Source organism: Triticum aestivum, chromosome 3B (genome assembly GCF_018294505.1).
Source record: "Triticum aestivum cultivar Chinese Spring chromosome 3B, IWGSC CS RefSeq v2.1, whole genome shotgun sequence".
Lineage (NCBI taxonomy): Eukaryota > Viridiplantae > Streptophyta > Magnoliopsida > Poales > Poaceae > Triticum > Triticum aestivum.
The window spans coordinates 65,897,620-65,921,159 of record NC_057801.1 but is presented as its reverse complement, the minus strand read 5'-3'; the positions used below and the strand labels follow the sequence as shown (position 1 = coordinate 65,921,159).

At 45.8% G+C, this 23,540-nt stretch overlaps 1 protein-coding gene across 3 annotated transcripts; it reads right to left on the bottom strand.

Annotated features, from left to right (window-relative positions):
- Nucleotides 1–18,196: 18,196 nt before the first annotated feature.
- LOC123068609 (piriformospora indica-insensitive protein 2) lies at nucleotides 18,197–21,432 on the bottom strand. Of its 3 annotated transcripts, none has more exons than XM_044491221.1 (3): nucleotides 20,903–21,432; nucleotides 20,778–20,872; nucleotides 18,197–19,701 (listed from the first exon to the last, which is right to left on the bottom strand). In XM_044491221.1, the coding sequence occupies exons 1-3, from the start codon at nucleotides 21,027–21,029 to the stop codon at nucleotides 18,481–18,483; spliced, it is 1,443 nt and encodes a 480-aa protein (XP_044347156.1). In that variant the 5' UTR covers nucleotides 21,030–21,432; the 3' UTR covers nucleotides 18,197–18,480. The 3 variants fall into 3 exon arrangements, with proteins under 3 accessions (XP_044347156.1, XP_044347157.1, XP_044347155.1); XM_044491222.1 differs by having other exon boundaries at nucleotides 18,197–19,184; nucleotides 19,281–19,701; nucleotides 20,778–21,426; XM_044491220.1 differs by having other exon boundaries at nucleotides 20,778–21,429.
- Nucleotides 21,433–23,540: the final 2,108 nt, after the last annotated feature.

Genomic DNA, 23,540 nt, shown 5'->3' with positions numbered 1-23,540 from the left:
CGATGATGATCACGGAGCCCCGAAGATGAAGATCAAAAGGAGCAAAAATGATATTGGCCATATCATGTCACTATTTGATTGCATGTGATGTTTATCATGTTTATGCATCTTGTTTACTTAGGACAACGGTAGTAAATAAGATGATCCCTTACAAAATTTCAAGAAGTGTTCTCCCCTAACTGTGAACCGTTGCTACAGTTCGTCGCTTCTAAGCACCACGTGATGATCGGATGTGATGGATTCTTACGTTCACATACAACGGGTGTAAGACAGTTTTACACAACGAAAACACTTAGGGTTAACTTGACGAGCCTAGCATGTGCAGACATGGCCTCGGAACACGGAGACCGAAAGGTCGAGCATGAGTCGTATAGTAGATACGATCAACATGAAGATGTTCACCGATGATGACTAGTCCGTCTCACGTGATGATCGGACACGGCCTAGTTGACTCGGATCATGTAATCACTTAGATGACTAGAGGGATGTCTATCTGAGTGGGAGTTCATAAGATGAACTTAATTATCTTGAACATAGTCAAAAGACCTTTTTGCAAATTATGTCGTAAGCTCGCGCTTTAGTTCCACTGTTTAGATATGTTCCTAGAGAAACTATAGTTGAAAGTTGACAGTAGCGATTATGCGGACAGTAGAATGCTTATGTCCTTAATGCACTGCTCAGTGTGCTGAACCCCAAACGTCGTTTGTGGATGTTTCGAACATCGAACATACACGTTTTGGTAACTACGTGATAGTTCAGTTAAATGGTTTAAGTAGAGGCACCAAAGACATTTTCGAAACGTCGCGGAACATATGATATGTTTCGAGGGCTGAAATTGGGATTTCAGGCTCGTGCCCACGTCAAGAGGTATGAGACCTCCGGCGATTTTCTTAGCCTGCAAACTAAGGGAGAAAAGCTCAATCGTTGAGCTTGTGCTCAGATTGTCTAAGTGCAACAATCACTTGAATCAAGTGGGAGTTAATCTTCCAGATGAGATAGTGATGTTTCCCCAAAGTCATTGCCACCAAGCTGCTAGAGCTTCGTGATGAACTATAACATATCAGGGATAGATATGATGATCCTTGAGGTATTCGCGATGTTTGACACCGCGAAAGTAGAAATCAAGAAGGAGCATCAATTGTTGATGGTTGGTGAAACCACTAGTTTCAAGAAGGGCAAGTGCAAGAAGGGATACTTCATGAAACGGCAAATCAGCTGCTGCACCAGTGAATAAACCCGAGATTGAACCCAAACCCGAGACTAAGTGCTTCTGTGATAAGGGGAATAGCCGCTGGAGCAGAATTACCCTAGATACTTGGTAGATAAGAAGGCTGGCAAGGTCGATAGAAGTATATTGGATATACATTATGTTAATGTGTACTTTACTAGTACTCCTAGTAGCACCAGGGTATTAGATACCGGTTCGGTTGCTAAGTGTTAGTAACTCGAAATAAAAGCTACGGAATAAACGAAGACTAGCTAAAGGTGAGCTGACGATATATGTTGGAAGTGTTTCCAAGTTTGATGTGATCAAACATCGCACGCTCCCTCTACCATCAAGATTAGTATTAAACCTGAATGGTTTATTAAATCTCGATCGTAGTGATACACATTTTCATGCCAAAAGATATAAGATAGTAATGATAGTACCACTTACTTGTGGCACTGCCATGTAAGTCATAATGGTATAAAACGCATGAAGAAGCTCCATGTTGATGGATCTTTGGACTCACTCGTTTTTAAAAAGTTTGAGACATGCGAACCATGTCTATTGGTGTATATGCATGAAGAAACTCCATGCAAATGGACCGTTTGGACTCACTTGATTTTGAATCACTTGAGATATGCAAATCATACCACATGGGCAAGATGACTGAAAAGCCTCGTTTTCAGTAAGATGGAACAAGATAGCAACTTGTTGGAAGTAACACATTTTGATGTGTCCAATCCAATGAGTGCTGAGGCATGCAGTGAATATCGTATGATCTTACTTCACAGATGATTCGAGTAGATGTTGAGAATATTTACTTGATGAAACACAAGTCTGAATTATTGAATGGTTCAAGTAATTTCAGAGTGAAGTAGAAGATCATTGTGACAAGAGGATAAAATGTCTATGATATGATCATAGAGATGAATATCTGAGTTACGAGTTTTGGCACACAATTAAGACATTGTGGAAATTGTTTCGCAATTAATACCGCTTGGAACACCATAGTGTGATGGTGTGTCCGAACATCATAGTTGCACCCTATTGGATATGGTGCGTACCATGATGTCTCTTATCGAATTACCAATATTGTCCATGGGTTAGGCATTAGAGACAACCACATTCACTTTAATAGGGCACCACGTAATTCCGTTGAGATGACACCGTATGAATTATGGTTTAGAGAAACCTAAATTGTCGTTTCTTAAAAGTTTGGGGCTGCAACGCTTATATGAAAAAGTATCAGGTTGATAAGCTCGAACCCAAAGCGGATAAAATGCATCTTCATAGGAAACCCAAAACAGTTGGGTATACCTCCTAATTCAGATCCGAAAGCAATATGGATTATTTCTTGAATCGGGTCCTTTCTCGAGGAAAAGTTTCTCTCGAAAGAATTGAGTGGGAGGATGGTGGAAACTTGATGAGGTTATTGAACCGTCTCTTCAACTAGTGTGTGGCAGAGCACAGGAAGTTGTTCCTGTGGCACCTACACCAATTGAAGTGGAAGCTTATGATATTGATCATGAAACTTCGGATCAAGTCACTACCAAACCTCGTGGGATGACAAGGATACGTACTACATCAGAGTGGCACGTAATCCTGTCTTGGAAGTCATGTTGCTGGACAACAATGAACCTACGAGCTATGGAGAAGCAATGGTGGGCCCGGATTCCGATAAATGGCTCGAGGCCATAAAATCCGAGAACGGATCCATGACTTTGGAAGAAATACTTGATGGTCGTAAGGCCATTGGGTACGGATGGATTTTAAAAGGAAGATAGACAATGATGGTAAGAATTACCATTAAGAAAGCTCGACTTGTCGTTAAGATATTTTCCGACAAGTTCAAGGAGTTGATTACGGTGAGGTTTTCTCACTCGTAGCGATGCTAAGAGTCTGTTGGAATTGGATTAGCAGTTACTGCATGATTGATGAAATCTTGCAGATAGGATGTCAAAACATTGTTTCCTCGACGTTATACTTGAGGAAAGGTTGTATGTGATACAACCGGAAGGTTTTGTCAATCCCAAAAGATGCTAATAAGTATGCAAAGCTCCAGCAATCCTTCTAAGGACTGGAGTGAGCATCTCGGAGTTGGAATGTGTGCTTTGATGATGATCAAAGATTTTGGGTTTGTACAAAGTTTACGAGAAACTTGTATTTCCAAAGAAGTGAGTGGGAGCACTATAGAATTTCTGATGAGTATATGTTGTTGACATATTGTTGATCAGAAATGATGTAGAATTTCTGGAAAGCATATAGGGTTATTTTGAAAGTGTTTTTCAATGGAAAGCCTGGATTAAGCTACTTGAACATTGAGCATCAAGATCTATAAGGATAGATCAAAATGCTTAATAATACTTTCAAATGAGCACATACCTTGACATGATCTTGAAGGTGTTCAAGATGGACCAGTCAAAGAAGGAGTTCTTGCCTGAGTTGTAAGGTACGAAGTTAGGACTTAAAGCTCGACCACGGCAGAAAAGAGAGAAAGGACGAAGGTCGTCCCCTATACTTTAGACGTAGGCTCTACAGTATGCCATGCTGAGTACCGCACCTGAAGTGTGCCTTGCCATGAGTCAGTCAAGGGGTACAAGAGTGATCCAAGAATGGATCACAGGACAGCGGTCAAAGTTATCCTTAGAAATTAGTGGACTAAGGAATTTTTCTCGATTATGGAGGTGGTAAAAGAGTTCGTCGTAAAGGGTTACGTCGATGCAAGCTTGACACCTATCCGGATAGCTCTGAGTAGAGATACCGGATACATATAATGGAGCAACAATTTAGAATAGCTCCAAGTAGAACAGTTATTTGGATTAGCTCCAAATAGAGCGTGGTAGCTACATCTAGGAGATGACATAGAGATTTGTAAAACACACACGGGTCTGAAAGGTTCGGACCCGTTGACTAAAACCTCTCTCACAAGCAACATGATCAAACCTAAAACTCATTGAGTATTAATCACATAGTGATGTGAACTAGACTACTGATTCTAGTAAACTCTTGGGTGTTAGTCACATGGCGATGTGACCTGTGAGTGTTAATCACATAGCGATGTGAACTAGATTATTGACTCTAGTGCAAGTGGGAGACTGTTGGAAATATGCCCTAGAGGCAATAATAAAAGTATTATTATTATATTTCCTTGTTCATGATAATTGTCTTTTATTCATGCTATAACTGTATTATCCGGAAATCGTAATACACGTGTGAATACATAGACCACAATATGTCCCTAGTGAGCCTCTAGTTGACTAGCTCGTTGTGATCAACAGATAGTCATGGTTTCCTAGCTATGGACATTGGATGTCGTTGATAACGGGATCACATCATTAGGAGAATGATGTGATGGACAAGACCCAATCCTAAGACTAGCACAAAAGATCGTGTAGTTCATTTGCTAGAGCTTTGCCAATGTCAAGTATCTCTTCCTTCGACCATGAGAGCGTGTAACTCCTGGATATCGTAGGAGTGCTTTGGGTGTATCAAACGTCACAACGTAACTGGGTGACTATAAAGGTGCACTACAGGTATCTCCGAAAGTATCTATTGTTTTATGCGGATCGAGACTGGGATTTGTCACTCCGTGTAAACGGAGAGGTATCTCTGGGCCCACTCGGTAGGACATCATCATATGCGCAATGTGACCAAGGAGTTGATCACGGGATGATGTGTTACGGAACGAGTAAAGTGACTTGCCGGTAACGAGATTGAACAAGGTATTGGATACCGACGATCGAATCTCGGGCAAGTAACATACCTATAGACAAAGGGAATTGAATACGGGATTGATTAAGTCCTTGACATCGTGGTTCATTCGATGAGATCATCGTGGAACATGTGGGAGCCATCATGGGTATCCAGATCCCGCTGTTGGTTATTGACCGTAGAACGTCTCGGTCATGTCTACATGTCTCCCGAACCCGTAGGGTCTACACACTTAAGGTTCGATGACGCTAGGGTTATAAAGGAAGTTTGTATGTGGTTACCGAATGTTGTTCGGAGTCCCGGATGAGATCCCGGACGTCACGAGGAGTTCCGGAATGGTCCGGAGGTAAAGATTTATATATGGGAAGTCCTATTTTGGCCACCGGAAAATGTTCGGGATTTTTCGGTATTGTACCGGGAAGGTTCTAGAAGGTTCCGGAGTGGGGCCCACCTGCATGGGGGACCCACATGAACGTGGGTAGTGGGGGCAAGGCCCCACACCCCTGGTCAAGGCGCAACAAGATCCCCCCTTAGAAGGAATAAGATCATATCCCGAAGGGATAAGATCAAGATCCCTAAAAAGGGGGGATAACAATCGGTGGGGAAGGAAATGATGGGATTTCTTTCCTCCCACCTTGGCCAACGCCCCAATGGACTTGGAGGGCAAGAAACCAGCCCCTCCACCCCTATATATAGTGGGGAGGCGCATGGGAGCTACAGACGAAGTTCTGGCGCAGCCCTCCCCCTCTCACAAGTACTCCTCCTCTCCCGCGGTGCTTGGCGAAGCCCTGCAGGATTGCCACGCTCCTCCACCACCACCACGCCGTTGTGCTGCTGCTGGATGGAGTCTTCTTCAACCTCTCCCTCTCTCCTTGCTGGATCAAGGCTTGGGAGACGTCACCGGGCTGTACGTGTGTTGAACGCGGAGGTGCCGTGCGTTCGGCACTTGATCATCGGTGATTTGAATCACGACGAGTACGACTCCATCATCCCCGTTCACTTGAACGCTTCCGCTTAGCGATCTACGAGGGTATGTAGATGCACTCTCCTTCCCCTCGTTGCTAGTTTCTCCATAGATAGATCTTGGTGATACGTAGGAAAATTTTGAATTTCTGCTACGTTCCCCAACAGAACCAGTCTCATGAACGCGGTCATGTAATGTCGGTCCGGGCCACTTCATCCAACAATACCGTCGATAAAAGTAAGACGCTGGTGGTAAGCATTATGACTATTATCGCCCACAACTCTTTGTGTTCTACTCGTGCATATAGCATCTATGCATAGACCTGACTCTGATACCACTGTTGGGGAACGCGGTAATTTCAAAATATTTCCTACGATCACGAAATATCTATCTAGATGATGCATAGCAACGAGAGGGGAGAGTGTGTCCACGTACCCTCGTAGACCAAAAGCAGAAGAGTTTCAATAACGCGATTGATATAGTCGAACTTCTTTCCGATCCAACCGATCCAAGTATCGAACGTACGGCACCTCCGTGTTTAGCACATGTTTAGCTCGATGACGTCCCTCGTGCTCTTGATCCAGTTGAGGACGAGGTGAGTTACGTCAGCACGACGACATCGCGACGGTGATTATGATGTTACCGGCGCAGGGCTTCGCCTAAGCTCTATGATGGTATGATCGAGGTGTGTAACTGTGGAGGGGGGCACCGCACACGGTTGAGAGAGAAACTTGTGTGTTCTAGGGTGCCCCCTGCCCCCGTATATAAAGGAGCAAGGGGAAGGCCGGCCGGCCGCTAGGGCACGCCCCAAGAGGGGAGTCCTACTAGGACTACTAGTCCTATTAGGATTCCACCAAGAGGGGGAGAGGGGAAAGTAAGGAGAGGGAGAGGGAGTAGGAAAGGGGGGCGCCGCCCCCTTCCCTAGTCCAATTCAAACCCAAGGGGGAGGGGACGCACGGCCTGCCCTGGCCGCCCCCCTCTCTCTCTCCACCAAGGCCCAATGTGGCCCATTAGTTCCCCGGGGGGTTCTAGTAACCCCTCCGGCAGTCCGGTTTTACCCGAAACTTTCCGGAACACTTCCGGTGTCCGAATATAGCCGTCCAATATATCGACCTTTATGTCTCGACCATTTCGAGACTCCTCGTCACGTCCGTGATCTCATCCGGGACTCCAAACAAACTTCGGTCATCAAAAACACATAACTCATAATACATATCGTCATCGAACGTTAAGCGTGCGAACCCTACGGGTTCGAGAACTATGTAGACATGACCGAGACACATCTCCGGTCAATAACCAATAGCGGAACCTGGATGCCCATATTGGCTCCCGCATATTCTATGAAGATCTTTATCGATCAAATCGCATAACAACATACGTTGTTCCCTTTGTCATCGGTATGTTACTTGCCCGAGATTCGATCGTCGGTATCATCATACCTAGTTCAATCTCGTTATCGGCAAGTCTCTTTACTCGTACTGTAATACTTCATCCAGCAACTAACTCATCAGTTATATTGCTTGCAAGTCTTATAGTGATGAGCATTACCGAGAGGGCCCAGAGATACCTCTCCAAGACACGGAGTGACAAAACCTAATCTCGATCTATGCCAACCCAACAAACACCTTCAGATACACCTATAGAACACCTTTATAATCACCCATTTACATTGTGAAGTTTGGTAGCACGCAAAGTGTCCCTCCGGTATTCGGGAGTTGCATAATCTCATAGTCTGAGGAACATGTATAAGTAATGAAGAAAGCAGTTGCAATGAAACTGTAACGATCATAATGCTAAGCTAACAGATGGGTCATGCCCATCACATCATTCTCCTAATTATGTGATCGCGTTCATCAAATGACAACACATGTCCATGGTTAGGAAACTTAACCATCTTTAATTAACGAGCTAGTCAAGTAGAGGCATACTAGGGACATTATGTTTTGTCTATGTATTCACACATGTACTAAGTTTCCGGTTAATACAATGCTAGCATGAATAATAAACATTTATCATGAAATAAGGAAATAAATAATAACTTTATTATTGCCTCTAGGGCATATTTCCTTCACAGACATGATCTGTAGCACAGGAGCCAAAACCACATCATTGTCAAGTCCCTCGGAGGCTAACGACGGTGAGCTAACCCTAGCGAGAAATAATAGTTTTACACTAGCAAAGGTTCGAGTTTGAAGTGTTAGGGCATCTCTAACATACACCCTCAAACCATCCACATACGTTCGAACCGTGCGGTTCGGATGTGTTGTGCCATCCAACATGGTCCCGTATCGATCCGTCGAGCGGTCCGGCCATACTTTTTCCCGCAAAATGGAGACAAACTAAAGGGAGCTTTACGGAGTGCAGACAGCACCCATGCTCGCTTCTGACCACCCCGGCCCACCCGAAACCCCTCCCGGTCCCATTTTCTTCGAATCCGCCCTTTCTCCCCCTTGCTCTGCTTCCCCATCATCCTCCTTCGCCTCGCTGTGGTTCCTCTTCAGTAGGCAGTATGTGTGGGACGACAGGATCCGTTCATGAAAAACTTGTTGAACATCCAGTTAATCATGTTGAATCTGAATTACGATTGTACTGGACTTATTTGGATGATTTGTGCTATTTTCTATCGAATTTCAACGAAATCCGTCGTGTTTGCACGAATTTCATCTGGTTAGTTTAATAGTTGTTGAAATGTATGCGGACAACGTTGGATGGCCGCCACTGTCATCCATGTCCGTGGACTGTTCCGTGTTCCCTCTGCCCACGGACGGCTGCCGGATGAAATTTGCGGGTCACCGTTGGAGATGCCCTTAGTATGATTAATAATTAATCTGGAAGGATGGGTGAGAGCAACTCCAACGGGGCGACCCAAACGGACGCGCGCTTTGTCCGCTTTTTGTCCGTTTGGGTCGGCCAGGCGGACGTGCGCGTCCGCATTTTAAAATGGGTCGGCTTGACCACCCAACGGGGAGGCCGACCTAAATGTGCCAGCGTGAAAAAAAACAAATTGCACGAAATAAACATAAATAAACATAATTAAACATAAAGTGGCCGGTCAAACGCCACCCAAAGTCTGCGCCCGCCTAAATCTAATAAACATTAAATGAAACATTAAAAAAAGTCTGCGCCCGCCTGCTGCCGCCCCGCACGCTGCCCTAGACGTCATCGGCCTTGCCCTTGCCCTTGCCCATGACGTCGTCATCGGTGAGGTCGATGAAGACCGGAGCAAGGCTAGCCCACCCGAACGCCGCCTGGTACGCTGCCAGGGCAGCCTCCTCCGGCGTCTGCTGGGGCGGCGGCATGGCGGCAAGCCGCGCGCGCTCCTCCTCATCCTCCTCGAGCCGGAGCGCCTCCGCGTCGCGTTGGAGCATGGCGTCGTAGCGCATCTGCTCCTCGCCGTCGGCCTGTTCCTGGCGGAGCCAGTGCTCCTTCCATCGCTCGAGGTAGGCCGCCTCCTCCTCCGGCGTGGCGGCGAAGTGGACGGGAGGTGCGCTGACCCACTCGCGGTACTGGCCCGTCCACGAGTAGGCCTCCTCCAGCCAAGTGGGTGGAGGCGGGGAGCGCTTACGCGACGGCTTCGGCTCCGGCTCCGGCTTCGGCTGGACGGGCGGCGACGGTGGAGGCGGAAGCACGAAGAGCGGGGAGTGGACAGAGTCCCCCGCCGCCGACAGGGCAAGGGCTTGCTCCAGCCCATCCTAGTGCGCATCCTCGTCGATGCGGCTAGCCTCCAGCACGTGCTGCAGGGCCTCCTCAAGGGCGACTTGGTACTCCGCCTCCGCCTCCATGTCCTCCGGCTCTACCTCCGGGGGCGGCGGTGGGAACGGCGGCGGGACGGCGTCGACACCCGAGCGCCGTTGCTCCTCGTGTTCGAGGGCGAACCAAGCCTCCCAGTTGGGACAGTCGGCGGCGTACTCGGGCAGCCGACGCTGCTCAGGCGTGAGCAGCGCGCAGCGCCGGCGCACCTCGTCGTCATGGGCCCGTTGGGTCCGCGGAACCGCCAGCACCGGGATCCGGTTTGGATCCAAATGCCAATGGTGTGGCAGCGTTACGTCGGGGTAGGGAAGGGGCTGCCTATACTCCCAGTGCGACCGCGCTTGGTGCAGCGGGATGTGCAGGCGCCGGCATTCAGGACGAAAACGCACCGGCGGTGGAGGGGGAGGGGGAGCACGGGACGACGAGGCGTCGGGGGTGCCCTTGCCCTTGCCCTTGCTGCTGCCAAAGAGGCCCATGGGCGCGCTAGGGTTTGCGGTCGCCGGCGAGGAAGCAAAGGGAGTGGTGGGGGGCCAGATGTGGACGGGAGAAGTGGATGAGGCCGACCCCGCCGCACGCGTGGTTAAAAAAGGACGCGCGCACTGGCTGACGCGTGGGCCCGCTGTCGGTGGTCGTCATAAATAAGACGACCGGTGGCGGTTGGGTGGCCGCCAGGTGGGGACGCGGCGGACGGCGAGGAGACGCGCGGCGCGTTCGCTTTGCGTCCGCGCCGACGAATTCCAGGCGCAAGTTTGGGCCGGAAATGCGTCGGCGCGGACGTGATTTGGGTTTGGGTCGGCGCGTTGGGCCGCCACTTTTGTCCGCGCCAATCCAAACGGACGCGGGCGGACGAAATGGGTCGCCCCATGAGAGTTGCTCTGACATTTCAACAACGAAATGCAGCAAACTGCTTAAACGAAAAGTGTGCGCTAATGAATGCAGTAAACTGCTTAAACCAAAAGGTTTACACTAGTTGGTCTGGAGTTAGATTTGCTATGCCGTTTGTCCAAAATAAGGACGAACCATGGTCCTGTCCAAAAGCCTGGCCCTGGGCCCTGCTCCGTCGGCCGTTGCAGCGCGGTCCGATCGACGCACGGACGTGCGTTCAAGCCGACGGGAAAGGTAGAGCCAAGCAAAGCGTACGTCCAGTCCTGTCAATATCTCTCGCCGGTACCACCACGGCAAGCGTCGCGTCGATCCGGGGAAGAAACAGCTCTGACGCCACGGCGCGCGCGCGCGAGAGAGAGACAAAACAACGGTGGTCTTCGTCGGCCCGGTCCGGCCGTTAGCACGGCACGGCACGGCAGCGCAGACCCCAGAACCAGACGGGACGCGCCCTTTCCCCTCCCCTGAGCTGAGCGGACACGACGGGTGTCAATCGCAGAGCAACGACGGCACCGCACGCAAACCGTGTCACTCCAGCCGAGCCACCGGAAAGGAAGGAAAGAAGGGATGAAATTTCTGTTTTGACCTTATACGCGAAGATTAGCACGAATTGACCTCGTTTGGAAAATACTTTTGAATCTGATCTTTTTTAGTCACGCCAACATCCTTGGCGTTTGGATTGCACTGAAGACGGCACAATCAATGGCGTCTAGCCCTGGCCCACACTTACACAGCTGGTGCTGATGTGGCGCAGGCGAAACGCCATGAACCTTGGCGTTTGGGCAAATGCCATACTCCTTGGCGTTTGGTGTCAGACACAAATATGTCCTAGCCTAGCTTAGCTAAAGCTAATTGAGAGCTCATGTAAGAAAAAAAAAAGCTAACTAACAGATTCGCTAGCTAGATAGAGAACATTCAGCAGAGTCAATCAGATGCCGAGTGATGCAACATATAAAGTACAGTCGATCGGATGATTTGCATTGCGGAGTGCGACACACTAGTAAGACATCACCAACACTGACTCCTAAAAAAAATATTGTACTCCCTCCGTCCTAAAATTCTTGTCTTAGATTTATCCAAATACGGATGTATCAAGTCATGTTTTAGTATTAGGTACATCCGTATCTAGACAAATTCAAGACAAGAATTTTGGGACGAAGGGAGTATTTGTCAGCGGACTGGTTCGGACCAGTCCGCATGCAAGAATATGAAAGCCAACCATCCAATCATGTTCGCATACTTTAGGAACGTGATTTAACAAACCGAACATTTTTTTTTTTGCATGCTAAACAGAACGAATTTGCAAAGACAACAAAATTCACTTAAGTTCACGCATAATACCTCCGTCCTGATTTATTGGTCCTCATCGTATTTTGCTAAATTTTGATCATAGATTTAACTAAGAAAATATTAATGCATGTCACAAAAAATATATCCTTCTATTCATATTTGAACATAATTTCCAACATTATTATTTTTTGTGACATTCACTAATATTTTGTTATTTAAATTTAAGCTTAAAATTTGGCACAAAATACGAAGGGGACCAATAAACCAGGTCGGAGATAGTACTCTTGGTGTCAAAAAAGGTCTTACATTATGGGACGGATGGAGTAATTTACGGTGGAACCACCATTGTCGTTCATGTCGCCGTCGCCGTCGTATTCATCATCAGAGTAGTCCTTCCAGCGATGGAAGGGCACGGGGTGCGGCAGCCCCGTCCGATCGCCACATGGCGCTCACGAATGAGTCGTTTCGCTTTCTTCTGTGTCGTGCCGAGGGCCGCCTAGGCTAATGTTGACCCTGGTCGGTGTGCCCTGGCTGCCTTGCCCCTGCTGATAGTGGGGGGGGGGGGGTGTCGCTGAGCGGTCAATCCTAGCTGATCTTTGTAAGCTCCCCGTCAAAGCAGTCGCGATGACACGCGACCGTCCCCGCCGTGGTCAGCGCGGACCTAGTCGGCGCCTTGTCGGACTTTGCGGAGGCCGAGCGGCACACCGTGTTTATCCACTTCTGCCTTGCCGCCGCGACGATGCTCCACGAGGACGACAAGCCACCGGGGCCACCGAGGTAGTGGACAATCTATCGTTGGCACTCCTGGTTCGTTCTTGCCGCCTCCGAGAGGAAGCGTGACTGCTCCGTCGGCTAATCCTCCTTGTCGTCAGAGAAGATGACGATCTCCTTCATCTCGGAGGAGTTGGTGGCCGTGGAGGTCAAGGAGTCCGAAGAACGATGACGGCGGTGCCATGATCTGAAGGGAGATCCAAAGCCGACACCTCAGAAAACCAAGACTTGGGCATGGTGGAGATCTTGGTCTGGACGGCGAGGGAGTGGAGAGGACCGAATAGGGTTAGAACGGAGAGGAAAGGCACCAGTGATGTGTTGTGTGGAAGCCCACCCGTCCGGTGACATTGCTCTAGAACGGCTGCGTCCAATCACGTCCGCTCTCGGTAATGTGGAAAGAAACTGACGGAGCCATCAGTTGTGAACGGGGATGCCACGTGGCTCCTCTTTGCCGTGTGTGGCTCTCGGCATCTGCGTCGTTTGTCGTGCGATGCTTGTTCGCCGTGAGCCCGTGATGGCAACGTCAACTAGTTGCCGTGAAGCAAGGTTTGCCGAGTGTGGCTCTCGGTGCTGTTTACTTTGTTGAGTGTCCGTGTTTTGGCTCTCGGCGAAGAGCCTGACAACCGCGTATACGGAAATTCCAGTAGTAGTTGGGGTCAGATCGTGTGGTCGGACCCGTAAGTGGCACGAGTTTGAACACCTGCAAACCTTCCATAAATTTGGTGTCGATTTGTGAAAATTCAGACGACTTGATTTACAACATCATGTTGAATGACAAAAAAGTCGGGTTGGAATTTTTACCGGCGATTAGCAGCACCGAGTTAATGGCCCGAAACCATGCAGTTCATGCTTGACTAGGAGTAATAATTCAAAGAAGGCAATCGTAGTTCCTGTTCCGCTCACAATACGTGCAAGGTGTCATGGACTCATGGAGCACATCGTTTGCATGGAAAGAAGAAATAATACTAACATGCAAGCTCGCCCAAGGAATATGGCGTTTACCCAAAACGCAAGTTTGATACTAACATGCAAGCAGTGGCGTAGCTAGGGGGTGGCCAGGGTGGTCCATGGACCATCCTGGAATTTCCCCATAGTTTGTATATAGTGTAGTAAAAAAATATTTCTTTGAAAATAAATAAACTTATGTAAATATTTCTATTGATGGACCACCCTGATTTATTGGACTGGCTACGCCACTGCATGCAAGCTTGCCCAAAAGATTTAACCAGCCAGCTTTTCGGTAGCTTTAGCTAGGCCCGCCTGACAAGGACACGTTTATGTGTGTATTACCAAACGCCAAGGACTATGGCGTTTGCCCAAACGCCAAGGTTCATGGCATTTCGCCTTTGCCACATCAGTGCCAGCTGTGTAAGTGTAGGCCACGGCTAAACGCCATTGATCGTGGCGTCTGGAGTGCAATCCAAACACCAAGGACGTTGGCGTGACCAAAAAAGGTCAGATTCGAAAATATTTTTCAAACGAGGTCAATTCGTGTTAATCTTCACGTATAAGGTCAGAACGGTGATTTCGTCCGGAAAGAAGAGACGGCGAGCGGACGCGCACGGCCGGTCTGTCCGTCCGTGCCGTGCACCGCTGTCCTGCAGGTTTTGCTGGCTTGTGCTTCTGCGCTGATGATCCTGGCTGGACTCGGCGAGATTTATCTTGCAAAATTATCGATCTCGGGTAGGGTAGAGAATTAGAGATAGACTGTAGTGTGCAGTGTGTAGCCTGTGCGGCACTGTGCGGCCTGTGCTGCTGCTGGAGTGTGCACACAAGAGACAACGCTGACGGATCTCTCGGCAGCGATGCGATCCGACGCGCCAATGATTCCGCAACAAAGAGGCGCTGTCTGCCGCTGCTTGCTCCTCCTCGGTGTTCGTCGATCCTCTCCTGGCCTTTCCCGCTGGTGTGTGCAAAACAAAACAAACAGGGTCGTTTGCCGTGCAATCCATCCATGTATGGCACTGTTTGGATACTCTAACTTAGCTAAAGGTTAGAGTTAGTTTCTAGCTCATGACAGTTAAAAGGGAGAGAGATATTGGTAGAATAGTTGATTGTATTGCTTGAGCCTCGTGGGCATATACTCCCTCCGTCCGGAAATACTTGTCATCAAAATGGATAAAAGGGGGTGTATCTAGACGTATTTTTGTTCTGCATATATCTTTTTTGATCCATTTTGATGACAAGTATTTTCGAATGGAGGGAGTATATAGGATTACATGGTCATCTTGTAGCACAAGTCAAGGTAGAATAGATCCTACGCCATCCTACGTTTTCTAAATAACAATGATACTAAACAATCACTAACCCTGAACTAACACTAGCCAAAGAGGTGTTTGGATGACAATATTAGATTGACTATAAATGCACTAGGAGAACTAGCCCCGATCAGCACCTCTTGGGTGGGATAGTTATTTTGGATGGGTTGACGCCACTAGCTCAAACTAGCCCTCATGTTTGATACTTTAGGGCTATTTGAGCCCAAACTAGCTCAAATTAACTCTAACTCATGGATCCAAACATGGCCTATGTGGTGCATCAACACGATTTTCTACCTAACGAAGTGATCTTTGCTGCTTTCATCATTCTCGAAAAAAAATCATTGCTGCTTTTACTGCTTTTTTTGCGAAAATGCTTTTACTGCTAAATGTAGTAGGACGACGAGGAATTACCTATCATTGTTACATTAGTGTAACCCAATTCCCAACGCTAACCCTTAAAACAGACACACTATTTTTTTGGTGAACTGGTCCGGACCAATCCATGGATGGTGATACGAATCCGGCCATCCAACCTTGTTTTTAAACGTTTGTCCTTGTTTTTTCCCTTAACTCAGCAACACTCAATATAATTATAGAAAATTAGACATCAACCTGTTCACCTGCACAGGCTAGCATTATGCATAATTATTCATAGTAAAATTTCATCAAATACAATGATGTAACTTGTACTTTTTATTGGGAAATAAGTATGGAAAAATATATGTATTCGTTGTTACTACAACTTTTTTTAAAATATACATAGAAAATTAGCAATCATGAATAATATTCTATGAACCTTCCACTGTTAGGCGATAAAAATAATAATTTTGAAGCCCTGTTGTTTTCTATTAGAGCCTGTTTGTGGTGGATAAACGGTGATGTGATGTGGATATTTTTACAATTAGTTGTAGAAAATTAGGCATAAAAGTATGAACACGTGAGTCAAAAACACAAAAATAGAAGAAGGGATTAGACAAATAGGAGTATTACAAACCATCACAACGACAAATACAAGGTCCAATATGTTGTGTTTACTAATAGCACAAATGTTTTATTGACACAAGCTTGGCCGTGTGGAATCAAACATGTACAGAGAAACATAATTTAGTATTGTGATACAATTCACAATGTGTATTCTTCTTGATAAAGTAGATAAAAGAATCGACCTAAACTCTAGTCATACAAAAAAAAGATGTGGTCTAGGATGTTAAAAATATAACTGTAATTGAACACCACAATAACGGACATGTCTTGTCATCAAAGTTGATCACCAACAAGTAACTACGTTATGTGCTAATGTCTTAACCATCAAGTAATGTGCAAAAATGTTCTTTATTTTATACAAATATAAAGAAGACTTGCAAATAAGCATGTATGCACAAAGAATCGACCATAGACATGTTTTTAGAAGTACATAACTCACAAAAGTGAACTATTTTTAGATTTACGCAAACTCAAAATCTCCAATGCCAGCCTTTAACATTGTCTTATTGACATACATTGAAGAAGTTGAATAAACTGAAATAACTACAAATACTAAATACAACAATTGCACATCATAATTGCATGGTTCCACTAAATAATTTTACGGAATCCACAATTCTAGATGCAGAATGGATCAATATTAGATAGTAGACTTTAACATATAGTACATTCGCAAAACACAATATAACACTCCTTACATATTTGTGAGGTGCATCAAAGAAATTAAGTAAAGATGTAACTAAGAGAGTGAAAATCATCAATAAGGGCTACTACTAATTAATTACTATGTGCAGGACAAACTTCTATATTTTTAGACGAGTACATACTTTAGGGATTCTTATATCCCACGTACTTCAAGCAACTAGTGTTATTGGTATTACACAAAAAATGCGCTTTGTTATAAAGTAGAAAACAAGTATAAAGCTATTGAATTCTCCAAAGAAAATGTTTCCTAAGAAGGAATGAATTAGTGATATTGGTATTACCATCAAAGAAAAAAAAAGAAAACTTAATTAAAAAATAAAATAATAAAGCTTTTCTAAGAAAAAATGAATTAGTGGTTTTTGTATTATTCTTTATGAAGAAATAAAATTAAATAAAAATAAAAACAAAATCATAGTAATGAAGTTTTCTAAGAAAGAGTGAATTAGTGGCATTGGTATTGCCCGTTAGGAAGAAAGAAAAAAGAAAAAGGAAAATAATAAAAATAATAATGGCAAAGTTTGCAGAAAATTTACATAGAAACTGTGATTTATAATATGCAAGAATAAGCATAGAATAGTGGATTCTTCACAGAAAAGGAAATTTCCTAAGGAATCAATTGGTTGCATTGGTAATATCTATAAAGAAGAAAGAAAATGAAATGAAAACTAAACCAAAAATCAAAATAGCAAAATATTCTAAGAAGTAATAAATTAGTGGTTGTGCATTACTCGCTCCGTCTTGGTTTATTGGTCCCCATTGTAATCCGTGCCAAAATTTGACCATAAATTTAACTAACAAAATGTTCATTTATGTCACAAAAATTATATCATTGGAAACTACGTTCAAATATGAATCTAACGATATAGTTTTTGTAGACCTGCACTCATATTTTGTCTGTTAAATTTTCGGTCAAAATTTAGCATAAACTACATTGGGGACTAATAAAACCAGGACGGAAGTAGTACCTTTAAGTATAAAGAAAATAAAAAGACTAATTAAATAAATATTTGCAAAATTTGCACACAATTTACATAGAAATTGTGCTTATCGAAAAGATGCAAGAATAAGCATATAATAGTGGAATCTTCAAAGAACATGAAATTTCCTAAGAAGGAATCAAAATTGGTGGCATTGGTAATACCATTAAAGAAGAAAGAAAATGAAAACAAAAATACAAAATCAAAATCAAAATAGTAAAGTTTTGAGAGAAATAGTGAGTTAGTGGTTCGGTACTACCCTTTAAGTAGAAATAAAAAGAATTAAAAACTAATTGTTTTAAAATAATGAGATTGTTAAGGGAAAATGAGTTTGCATAATTAATATTGACCTTTATAAGAGAAGAAAGAAGATGAAAAAAAGCAAACAAACAATGGAAAAAATTGCACAGAAAACCACGCTTTTCTGAAATATACAAGAATACGGATAAAATAGAGGAATAATAACACAGGACAAAAGAAGGTACAAAACTTGACAATAGAACCGACGGTTTGAAAATCAACTTACCCAAATTTGAAAAACCAGACGACTTAAATATAAGTGAAAAAAATCCATTTAAACATGCATGACAGCACGAGTGACAAACTCATCAACAGCCAAAGTAATCCACACATGTGCTAAAAACATTAGAGAATGGTATTATCTTGATAGAAAATCCATCATTGTAAATAAAGATGAGGGCTGTCAACCTTTTTTTTTTGTGCATATATTCACATCCTGTAACTTGACACAGAAACAGGCCTAATTACACCCAAAAGAACAAGCTACCTGTCTGTCAGTAACCACTTAACACTCTGTTCTTCCTCCTTCACCCTAATAGACAGAGCAGAGCAGAGCAGATCGACCAGCCAAAATGCCAAAAGAGAAGGACACCATGGAAACTAATCGCTCAAATTAACTATAAGTTTCTTCATCGTCTCCTCCTTTGCACCTATCAGTAAATCTGAACTCGCTGCCGCCTACAACACCATCACCATCACCAAGCACCAGAGGCCGGCGACCTTGTGACCCGAGAGGCCAAACGACGAGGAGGACGCCGGGAGGCTCGAGCTCGCCTCGGGCTTCCCCCCACCCCCGTCCATCCTGTCCCTCACGCCGACGCGAGGCGGATCCTGCGCGTCCTTGCACACGGCCACGCCGGTTGGCGCGCCGCCGTCCGCCTCCGCCGCGCACAGGCCGGGGTTGTCCCAGGAGGCAAACCTGCTGCCCATCCTCTGGTAGAACGCCGGCGAGAACTCCAGCGCCCCCGTCAGGTTGTTGCCGTTGAGGTACATGGCGCCGATGCTCGGCAGCGCGGCCAGCTTGGCCGGCACGGTGCCGGAGAGGCGGTTATGGTCCAGCGCCAGGAACCGCAGCCTGGGCATCGCCGCCATGGACTCCGGGATGGCGCCGCCGAGGCCGACGTTGGACAGGTCCAGCGTGGCCAGGCTCGCCATCTTCTCCCAGCCGCGCTGCATCAGGGTGCCTCCCAGCAGCGGGTTGCTGGAGAGCAGCAGGTCCTGCAGCGCCGGCATCCCCAGCACGAACTCGGGGAGCCCGCCGGTGAGGCTGTTGTTCCGGAGGTCGAGCAGTGTGAGGCTCTCGAGGCCGGCGAGCTCCGGCGGGATGCGGCCGTCGAGGCGGTTGTTGCTGAGGTCCATCTTGAGCAGCCCCTTGAGCCCACCTAGCGACGGAGGCAGAGACCCGGTTAGAGAGTTCTTGCTCATGTCCACGATCAGCAGCGGCTCGTCGAGGCGGCGTAGTTGGGTGTTGTTGTTACCGAGCGTCGCCGGCACCGGGCCCGACAGCCCGTTCCCGGACAGCACGAGCCGCCGCAGCTTCGCCAGCCCGCCGAGCTCCGGCGGCACGGCGCCCGTGAGGTTGTTGTCGACGAGGACCAGGGACTGCAGGCTGGCCAGGCGGCCGAGGGACGCCGGGATGGCGCCGGCCAGGCCCGGGTTCGAGCGGAACTCAAGCGTCTCGAGTGTGCCGGCAAGCCTGTACCAGTTCGCGGCCGGGATCGCCGTGGGGTTGGCCGCCGGGAAGCAGGCGTAGAAGGTGAGGCTCTTGAGGCGCCGGAGGTCGAACAGCTGGGGGCTGAACCTGGCGTCCGGTGCGCACTGCAGCGAGTTGTCGAGCACCGGACCGATGCTGACCACTGTTGGGTGCCACAGGCCATTGAAGAGATCACATGACACCCCCTGTAGAAAGAACAGAATGGGGGTCCAAGAACAAATTATTGCACTGTATTTGAATATCGATGTCCAAAATTACCAGAACAAAAAATTGAATGTCATCATCACGAATTGGGATCCAAGAACCAATTGTTTCATCGTCAGTCAGTTAAATTTGTACGATTACATACTTGCAAATGAAAAGTAGTAGAAGCAGGGCATGTAAGAAGCAAAACATACAAGGGGATAAATACTAGAAACAGACATGGAATGGTCACATGTTCATGTACAACTTTCTTGGCAGATGTAAACCAGGTTAAACTAACTAACTGCGTATGAAGGTAACAAGTGTTAAATCGGTGAAAGTAAAAAAGTAGTAGTAGTAGTACTTGGTACCCATAATTCTCTGGGCAGAGCAAAAGAGCAAGAGGACAGAGACATGGGAAAAGAAGGACCAAATGGGATGCGTTTAAGAAAACAATGACATTTCAAATCACAGATTCTTATCATGTGCGGTGAAAAAAGTTGTTGCACACAACAGAGATAAAAAAAAGCTCCCAAATTAGGCAAGAATCGCGAAGCCGTAGGTAGGAGAGGAACAAGGGTTTCGTCTCACTCGTCCGTCCAACAGTGAAGTAGTCTAGCAAAACAGTTGAGGAACAATGGAGCGAACAGTGAGGGAGCTGCTGCAAGTGAAAAGGTAGGAAACAGATGTAGCACGCAAGAACAGGGGAACTTGGAGCGATGATACAGTGCTGGGAATTTGACGATAAAAAGCATGTTTGAGGAAGGCTTGCTCGGAGCATCTCACTGTGCATTCCCAAGATAATAAGACAACTAATTGGGTGGATGTGCAAACAAACATATCCTTTTGTGCAGCGATTTGCAGTGAATCTCAAGAAAATGTAATGCAGAACAGGGAAGATTTGACTGGGCAAACATCCATGAAAAAGGAGCAAATTTTGGTGTTTTACTATCCATGAAAAAAGGGCAAATTTTGGTGTTTCCGAATCCTCCATTGCTCTACCATTTTCCAGGAATAAACCAAGAACCGCAGGCGCAGTAAAGAGGAGGAGGTAGCTGTGGGGGAGACGAAGAGGAACCTGGATGGGAGTCTGGCCGCAGGGGTCGGGGAAGAGGCCGGAGCCGTTCCAGGCCTTGCCGACGAAGCCCCCGATGGCGGCGTACAGGGCCGCCTTCTCCTTGTCCTCCATCGGCGCCTCCGGCTCCTCCGCCGCCGCCACCGGCGAGCCCTCCTCGTCCTCCCCTTCCGCCGCGCAGCCGGAGAGGAGGAGCAGCGCCACGAACAGCGCGGCGAGGACCAGGAGCAGCCTGCCGCCGCGAGCGCGCCCCATCGCAGTACTTCTCCGCAAGAAAACAAACAAAAACCTCTGCTCCTGCTCCTCCTCCAGTCTGCCTGCCGCGTGCCTCGCTATATAGCCGCCATTTCTCCTCTGCGTTTCTCGATGCGGCTGGGTAGGAGGAATTTAAGGTGAGGTGGGGAGGTGTGCCCCTTTTAGGTGGCAAATAAATGTGGGTTTCGCTGCGCGGAGACGGAGGCCGCAACAGTCCGAGACATTCGTGCGCAAGCAAAGGCCAGCTCTGCGGCGGGGGATCCCGAGGCGGCGAGCAAAGGAAAGGAGAGAGGAGGAGGAGCAGGGGACAGTGTTGCGTGTGGGCTGTGCCTGTGCGTTGGGTTTGTCTGGTTTTGCAGGAAAGAGAGATGGGACGGTGGTTTCTGAATTCTTCCCGATCGAAAAAGATGGCAACGGTACAAAGAGAGAGAGAAAAAGCTATGCCCAATGGCCATGGGATAATAGTGTGCGCAGCGTGTGTACATGCTCCCACTCTACTCGGATCAGATGGATCTGTAGCTTGGCTTTTGTTTCCAAAAATAAAATGTAAGGGCTAAATATTACTCCGTTCCTGTCAAATTACTCGCTCAAATGGATGTATCTATAGATGTATTTGAGCGACAAGTAATTCGGGACGGATGGAGTAACAAGGCAGAAAAACAAGGACCCTAATGACAGGAGCAGGCACGTCCTAACTAATCGTTCCCGGGGGGTTGATCGAGTGAAGGTTCGTCGGAAAGAGCCCCTGCAAGCGAACCCCCTTTCCTCTCGTACTTAAACTTGCTGCTCTCGTCCCCTGTCTCAGCTGGGTAAAAAAAAAGTTGTTAAGTTGAAAAATTATCACGAAAATGACCAAATAGCCTTGAGCAAAAATAATTTTCCATGCCTTGAGAATACAAATGACCAAATAGTGGGGTTATACTCAAACACAAATTCACCATATCTAAAATATTAAAAAATTCGTATGCACACGAAAATGGGTGGTCGTGACATTTGTACTGAAAAAAATCCATACAAGAAGAATGGTGCATAAAATTGACATGCTCTTTGTAATAAAAAACATGTCATGCTCTTATAATCAAAATACCTTGCTATACAAAAAACAAATCATGCTCTTAAAATAAAAATTTCCATCTAAAAATAAAAATCGAATGGTGCATAAAAAATTTCATGCTACAAAATAAAGGACCATCGCCAAACTAAATAAAATTACCATGGTATGAATAATAAAAGTACTGTCACCTAATGAATAAACAAAGGCATGGGGTAACTAAAAGAAATTGTCATGATCTAAAATAAATAAAATTTCCATGGTACAAAACTTGATATTGCATTTGCTAAATTTTTAAAAATGCCATCCTCTAATTAAAAATTGCCATGGAAAATAAAATAAAAATGTCAACAAAAAATGGTCATGTTTTATATACACAAAAAAAATACCATGGGCACACACTAGTTGTTTTTCCATGGCATGTACATTATAAATGCTATAGTTTCCCACAAAAAAATTGCAATGGTTTATACACACAAATATAATTTGACATGGGGACACATGTTGATTTGCCATGAAATATACATTATAATTGTCATGGTATCTACAAAAAATGACATGGTTTATACAAAAATGCCATTGTTTCTACTTATTTTTTTCCATGGGAACACATGTTGATTTGTGATGGTATATACATGTTATTGAAATTAAATTTGCCATGGTTGACACATGTTGATAGTCTAATATGAAAAAATGCCATTCTATGACGCAAAAAATGAAATGGTACCCAAAAAAACTACACTGTTATCAATGTTAAAAATGCCATGGTGCCAATAATAAAATTGCACATGTCAAAAAATAGCATGAGTCAACAAGAACATTATGTTTGTGGTGATTACATACCAAATTGACATGAGAATTTTTGTTTACCATGTGAGCAATTCAAAAAACAGTCATACAAAAAATGTGTTGCGAAACATTTCCATAGCATTCATACTATTTAGGCCCTAGAAAAAAAAGGTATATACACTTTGGCACAATAATTATGGAACTACCATGGCAACAAACTAGTTTCTTTTCCATGGCAACAAAAAACACAAGGATTTTGAGACACAATAGTGGAAAGTGGCATGTGGGTAACTAAGAAATGCCATGTTTTGGAAGAAAAAAATCATGTAGAAACTGCCATTGAAAAATATATAAAAATGCCATGTTCTGAATTTGGCCACGCTGTCTAGTAAAAATGCCATGCCAGTAATTAACAAGATGCCATGTCTTTTTTGAACAGTTCCTAGATAAATTGTCGAGGCCAATTCTCGCATTTTCAGTACATGGCATGATTATGCACAAAACATTATTGGTGTTACAGGACAAGCCAAGTGAATTTGCATTCGAAGCAACCGGATAGCATTTTTGAAAAATAAAGCTGCATTGGCACACTCCTTTTAATCTGAGGGTTAGATAATATGGTGTCGTTGAATTTGAGACTATACACACATCACCAGGGGCGGAGCTCTGTA